Source organism: Pelobates fuscus, chromosome 11 (assembly GCF_036172605.1).
Source record: "Pelobates fuscus isolate aPelFus1 chromosome 11, aPelFus1.pri, whole genome shotgun sequence".
Taxonomy (NCBI): domain Eukaryota; kingdom Metazoa; phylum Chordata; class Amphibia; order Anura; family Pelobatidae; genus Pelobates; species Pelobates fuscus.
In genome coordinates, this window is record NC_086327.1 from 131,254,041 (window position 1) to 131,261,324 (window position 7,284).

Genomic DNA, 7,284 nt, shown 5'->3' on the forward strand with positions numbered 1-7,284 from the left:
GTAAACTAAATTTGCGTCGAATTTCAGCTATTGTGAGCAGTTGGCACCGTGGATGCAGCGGAGCTCTACCCAGACACGTCCAGCTCGCTCGGCTGCAAACCACGCCCCCATAAATATATACTTTTGTGTGGCAATTTTGTTTTCTTTTATGGCTATTCAGCTTACAAGACAAACATACCAAATTCTAAAATCGCTCCACATTAAAAGTTTTTATTTTACTCCTTGTGCTTTGTGACCTGTAACTACCAAAAAAAACTGAAAATCCCAGACACATTATATATTCTGTAATTCAGAACAACTAAATGAATTTATTTTTAATTACTTTCCTTAACCTGCACTAATTGTGCACACATTATTATTGCAAAAAATGTAAAAAAAGTCTTTTTTTTTTTTTGTGTGCATTTTCGTTTTTTTGTTGTTTTTTTTAATAAATAAGTGTGTGTGTGTGTGTGTGTGTGTGTATAATATATCTATCTATGTATATATATGTATATATGTGTGTGTGTGTGTGTGTGTGTGTATGTATGTTACATCAAATTAAAGCCCTTTCTGTCCTTTAAAAAACGGTATATAATATGTGTCAGTGCAATAAATTAGTCAAATGCAAATTGCCGTTGAATGCAAATAACAAAAAAATGCTCTTGTCATTAAGTGCAAGACAAGCTTCTGAAGCTCTGTCCTTAAGGGGTTAATGTAATATGAGTCTTGCACCAGCCCTCTGGATTTAACTATTAATGTATTATTAGTCCTGCACCAGTCCTTTAATTACCCCTCTGATGGTAACTATTAATGTATTATAGGAGTTCTGCACCGGTCCTGTCATTACCCCTCTGGTGGTAACTATTAATGTATTATAGGAGTCCTGCACCGGTCCTGTCATTACCCCTCTGGTGGTTACTATTTATGTATTGAGTCCTGCACCAGTCCTGGAAGGGAGAAGGGGGTTTGGCTTAGTTTAAGCCCCGCCCCGCTTTCTCTAAACCACGCCCCACACCGGGAACCAACCTTGCCCATCATGGGTTCTACTGGCATCCCACGGGCCACGCCTACAGGTCGCTGATTGGCCGCTCCGCTGGTTGACAGTTAGATGGGCGGGATTTTCCAAGACTGGAGACGTCCGCCTGTCCAACCCCTTGCCCAGGCCTGTATCATGTGACCTGACTGTCGATCGTCGGCCCATTACAAGGATTCATGACGTCACATCAGTCCATCAGTCCCCGCCCTCAATGACAGTTCAAAGCCCCGCCTCTAGCTGTCACTGACTGAGCCCTGAGAAGCAACGAGAGCAGAGAAAACGATCCCTTCAGGTAAACAACACACTGACTGACCAACCAACTAACCAACCAACCAACTAACTAACCTACCAAGCTACCAACCTCCTCACACAGGTAACTAACTAACCCCCACCTAATATAACCTCCCTGGGACCCTCACACAGGTAACTAACTAACCCCCACCTAATATAACCTCCCTGGGACCCTCACACAGGTAACTAACTAACCCCCACCTAATATAACCTCCCTGGGACCCTCACACAGGTAACTAACTAACCCCCACCTAATATAACCTCCCTGGGACCCTCACACAGGTAACTAACTAACCCCCACCTAATATAACCTCCCTGGGACCCTCACACAGGTAACTAACTAACCCCCACCTAATATAACCTCCCTGGGACCCTCACACAGGTAACTAACTAACCCCCACCTAATATAACCTCCCTGGGACCCTCACACAGGTAACTAACTAACCCCCACCTAATATAACCTCCCTGGGACCCTCACACAGGTAACTAACTAACCCCCACCTAATATAACCTCCCTGGGACCCTCACACAGGTAACTAACTAACCCCCACCTAATATAACCTCCCTGGGAGGGAGACCGGGAGGGAGACCAGAAGGCACTGCAGTGTTAGGAATGCAGCTCTGTATTTGTAACACTGCAGGTTTCCATTAACTTTTTATTTACTGGAAAAATAGGCACAAAAGCGTCCCAGAGGACTCACAACCTTTGTAAATAACTATATTTCTAACGCTGGAGTATTCCTTTAATAAGTAATGGTAAATTATATAAACTGATTAGTTTATAAGGAGGTACACCACAAGCTGGGCTTTGTAAATGTTTTTAAAGTTCAGTGTCTGTTGTAAACCAACTCAGGAGTAACATTGTGACGGCTGTCTATCACTAATAATACAATGATCACGCCTTGGTGTTTTCTTTCAGGTGTAACGATGGATTTAGTGCTGAATGTGGCGGATTATTATGTTTTCACGCCGTACGTCTACCCTGCTTCGTGGAGTGAAGATAATTCTTTACGCCAGCTGCTCAGTCTGTTCCTTGTGACCAATATCGGTGCTTTGGCTATCTACTTTCTGTTTGGGGGGCTCAGCTACTATTTCGTGTTTGATCATTCGTTGATGAAACACCCGCAGTTCCTTGAGGTAAAGGAATCGGGGACGGAATTCACCTTTAGGCAAACTCTCACCTTTCCACCCTGATATATTTCCATTTTCATTTTTCTGAGTTAAATTTTTCTTTGACTTGGCAATTGTACTTCTTTTCCCACTTTGTTGAATAAATTTCACCATCTGCCATACCCTGTACATGGTCTGTCACAAGCTGTACGGGGAAGTGTTAATGTTTGTGTGTTAGTGGATGTTTATTGATCACTCTGGATCCTCTCATTTTGCAGAATCAGGTTCGACGTGAGATCAAGTTTTCCATGCAGTCCATGCCTTGGATCAGCATTCCCACCGTTGCTTTGTTTTTTGCCGAAGTTCGAGGGTATAGCAGACTTTACGACAACATTGACAGTTCTCCATATGGTAAGTGTTGCAACACAAACCGAACATGATTGAGGAGTCTCTAACTCCACAGACTGCGACATTGACATGTATCTCGTTACAGGATGGTTTGGGGTGATCCTCAGTATGATTTCATTCCTATTCTTTACTGACATGGCAATCTACTGGATTCACCGCTTCCTGCACCACAAGCTCTTTTACAAGGTCTGTGTCGTTATTTTTTAGTAGATGTAATCTCTGATTTATCCTAAAAGTCGTCCAGTTCTGATTTTTGCCTTTTATGATTTTCCAGGAGCACAATAGATCTGATGGTATATTTCTGATAAATAGGACAATAAATCAGAATTATTATTTTTTTGTTTATATATTTTTTTTTTTTTAGTACACTCCTAATACTGCATTAAAGTAACGTGGATAGTCTAACTTTATTTTCTGCTGCTATTTTACCACTTCTGCTCTTGTTTGGGATTCATAGCCTGAAAACGAATGTGTCCGTGGAAGCCATCCTATTGTTACACAGTGCTCTCCTCTCAGTTTACTGACTTCTGCTGATTGATATATAACAGCCAAAATATCACCTGTCAGATATCAGATTACGCAATGTTCACATAAATAACATTGCATTAAAAGGAGTCAATTATTTAATGTTTATAAAAGTAATTAATTGCCGCCGGCCAGTCATAAACGTCCACACAGTTACACACTCACACAACACGTATTTAGTGGTTTGTCCACCATCTCCTCCCATGTAGCTTTCCTTTCCCGGCATCAGGGAAAGAGGAGGCTGCAGGGATGCCATTTGGTGTTGAGTGTTTGGGTAGCAGGGTCTCCTGCTCCGCTTTCGCTGCTGCCTGTATTTCCCACCCCTGCCTGTATATTATGCCTCTGCACCTGCCGCTGCCTGTATATTATGACTCTGTACCCACCCCTGCCTGTATATGATCTCTCTGCCCCTGCCTGTATATGATCCCCCTCCCGCCACTGCCTGTATATTCTACCTCCGCTCCCGCCGCTGCCTATATATTTTTCCTCCGCCCCTGCCTGTATATCCTCCATCCATCCACTTCAGCTACCAGGAGCTGACGTCCACACTGCATTCTGGGGCATGCTCAATTGGTCAATCCCAAAATCAATCTGCAGGATCATCCATAGACAAAGCCTTTTTCCTCTCAGCTATACCTAGTGATGGTTGGGGGCTTGACCAGCTTTAAAAAGGGTTCACTCATCTCTATTTTGTCTTATTATATCTTTTGACTGGGATTGAATTTCAGTGAAACTCACGCACCGTCAATGTGAGTATTTCATAAAGATTTTTTCTTTTATAACATAGAGGTGTGGGCACAGAGCCACTTTTAATATTTTTATGGATGATTTTTCAGTTTAACACAAGGTCATATTAACAAACACAAGTAAAGAGAAATAGACCAAAGTAGGCCTCAAACCACAAATGCACAATAAATGACCAGAAAACGGTTTATAGCGAGCGCTATGGCTCAGGAGAAAAATAGGAATTTCAGATAAAGTTAGCAGTTAAAATGTTTGGCTGTGTATTCATTTTACTTCTGCAAAGATCTACAATTGTGTTTATTTATTTTTGTTTGTTTGTTTTTTTTCTTCATGCAGCGTTTTCACAAACCACATCATCTGTGGAAGGTGACAACACCGTTTGCAAGCCATGCGTTTCACCCAATTGATGGATTCATGCAAAGTTTGCCTTACCACATCTACCCCTTTATCTTCCCCCTTCACAAAATCACCTACCTTGGGCTCTACATTTTTGTCAATATTTGGACAGTGTCAATCCACGATGGTGACTATCGAGTACCAACGTTTCTCAAACAGATCATCAACGGATCAGCTCATCATACTGACCACCACCTATATTTTGACTTTAACTATGGCCAGTATTTTACCCTCTGGGATAAAATCGGAGGGTCCTACAAGAACCCGTCATCATTTGAAGGAAATGGACCACACGACCTGTGCAAGAAACTAAAAGAAGACGGCGAGAGCTCCCGTAATGGCAATGCCAACTACCAGAAATTCACAGAGAATGGGAAAAATAAGTAAATTCCTGCTGGAGGACATGATCAGTCTAAACTGCAAACTTGTTCTATTTACTAATTAATAGAGCAGAATATTTATTTCAAGAAGAGTTAACGTGGGATGCCAGTATGTGCTATTACTTGCTCTGCGCGAATATTAGTTCCACATTCATAATTTCTTGAAATAAATTTCACTGGAATGAATTCTAGCGCTTGCACATTTGTGCACTAAATTCCTTTTTATTGAGCACAAGGACCTTGCTCAGTGGGGTTACTGCCTGCTGTAAAGTCTGTTTCCCTCCCCCCCCAAAAAATAATAATAATTGGGGCAATTCTGGTACAATAAAAATGTAATAATGAAATGTAAGTTCTATTTCTGCTGGTAGAATAACTCCACACGACTTCTCACACTCGTGCAGGTAAAATTAATTCTGACTTGCACCAATGAGTTATGTGAGAGATTTGTGATTGGATTGATATCTTATCACTTAGAAAGCATCAGAAACCTTGGGCATAAAGTCCATAGTCTAGGGCCTTGCATGGCTGAGGTAAATTTTTAACAACGCCTCCATTAAACTTTGATTTTTATTTCAGAATTTATTTTTTAATGATGAATCCAAAATTATAAAAAAAACGTTCTAATGGATTCTGTAGAAAAATAAAACTTTGTTAAGGGACCATGAAGATTTATGGGCACGTTACCCTTCCAGGTAAAAAACGCGTTGTCTAAAACACTGCAAATTGCTGTCCCTTATATAATTCTCACATATTTCAGACTTGGCTATTGCTTTACAGGGAAAAAAAATGTCCAGACATGTGTTCTCAGTTTTAGAAATTGTTTGTTTCAGAAAATGCATTTATTCTGTTTTGCGTTGTCATGTGCTGAGATTAGCTGTATTTCTATTCAGGGGAAATTCTAATAAAATAGACAATATTTTCATGGTTTGAGGATTTCAGGAGTGCTTTGATCTAAAAATGCAGTTCTAATTCATTAGAGACACATCTGTAGATGGGAATGCTGTGTGTGTGAAGCAGGAGGAATAAATCGGAAAGGAGACCCAATCCACAATATCCCATCCTCTTGTTTGTAGCGCAGCCTTCGCAGGAAGACGTAGCAGGATACAATATATGCATTGGAAGAGTTAACGGAGATGGATCCGACAGGACCCTGATCCCCAATGTAACACAGGAACTGCACTCAATCTTCCAACCATAGAACCAGGGTGCAACCCGATCCAGGTTCAGCACCAAATCCCAAATGGAATACTTCAAAAGAAAGGACAAGGGCACTCCTAAGGTTCAATTTTAGGCAATTTATGGTCACCAGAATGTGCAAAACAAGTACCCTGATCCCGGACTGCTTGGGTCCCTCTGTCACATCGTACTTGCATTTACAATGCTATTTTAGCCATTGTATTTCGTAGACTCTGTGGAGCATGGGGTAATTCTCACTTCAAATGCAACTTGCAGGCTCATTCTGCTAGCAAACCAGAAGGGTTTATTCACCAAATGGTGAGTTAAAGTCTGCTTTTAAGTTGCATAAACTGACAAAAAATGTGTCCAAATCTGCGAAGCGGAGGAAGTTTGCTTGTCTGCAAACACATCTCCTGGTTAGTAAATAAGCCACTCATTATTACCCTGAGGTTCTCTTTTCCTATTCACAGGTCTCACTGTAGAGTCTTAGTTTTTATTGGAAATTTTATTTTGGTTAGTCTGAAAGTATTCTAAATGGCATTATTATAATCATGGTTATTCGTGGTTTGACAACGCCACATTGGACTGTAATAAAATAAACCGTGCAGTATATTTCTAGAGAAACTTGTATCTGTATCCAAATTCATGGTGAGCAGGAAATACCTCTCTCAATCCCAGAATATTATCTCTGACCCCTTATACACCCAGCTGCATGACTTCACAAGAACATTAACTGTCATTTTACTTTGATTTCTATGTAATTGAAATGTGTACATAATGTATCTGTGTTTTTGGTTGCCAATAAAAAACAAACTATATTTTACTTAAATAGCATGACCAGCATAGCTGCTCATTTTCAGCAAAAGAACTGTAAAATAAATGAATAATTTTTAATATCGTTTCATTTATTATATATGAAATAAATGTATTTGTATACAATCTATTTAGTTTGTAGTGTGTTTAAATTCCAGATCCATTGTTTTATGTATTTGCATGAAAGATCTATGGATTCCGTCTTTTACCCACAACATCAGGTTTAAAATATACCAATGAAATAAAAGGTTTATAGAAAAGAAATGTATTATCTACAAGAGAAATCTAGTAGAAATGGGCACGGGGAAAAAACTCAAACGATAAGCGGTTTAGCTCTTTTAACATGTTACAATGGTGGGTAAAGTAATTACATTCTAGTACAAAGCGGCAGAACAAATTAGATAACGTATTAAGTTTATTAAGGTG

The 7,284-nt window shown here is 40.1% G+C and overlaps 1 protein-coding gene across 1 annotated transcript; it reads left to right on the forward strand.

The window, feature by feature from the left end:
* The first annotated feature begins 1,235 nt into the window (after positions 1-1,235).
* Positions 1,236-6,988, forward strand: SC5D (sterol-C5-desaturase). Its single transcript, XM_063435701.1, has 5 exons — positions 1,236-1,307; positions 2,226-2,443; positions 2,695-2,827; positions 2,910-3,010; positions 4,430-6,988. Exons 2-5 carry the CDS (start codon positions 2,234-2,236, stop codon positions 4,874-4,876), a joined length of 891 nt encoding a protein of 296 aa, XP_063291771.1. The 5' UTR covers positions 1,236-1,307; positions 2,226-2,233; the 3' UTR covers positions 4,877-6,988.
* Positions 6,989-7,284: the final 296 nt, after the last annotated feature.

Coding starts and splice junctions, on each gene's coding strand:
- SC5D (XM_063435701.1), top strand. CDS start 2,234: ATGGATTTAGTGCTGAATGTGGCGGATTATTATGTTTTCACGCCGTAC. Junction 2,444..2,694: donor AACACCCGCAGTTCCTTGAG/GTAAAGGAATCG, acceptor CTCATTTTGCAG/AATCAGGTTCGACGTGAGAT. Junction 3,011..4,429: donor ACCACAAGCTCTTTTACAAG/GTCTGTGTCGTT, acceptor TTCTTCATGCAG/CGTTTTCACAAACCACATCA.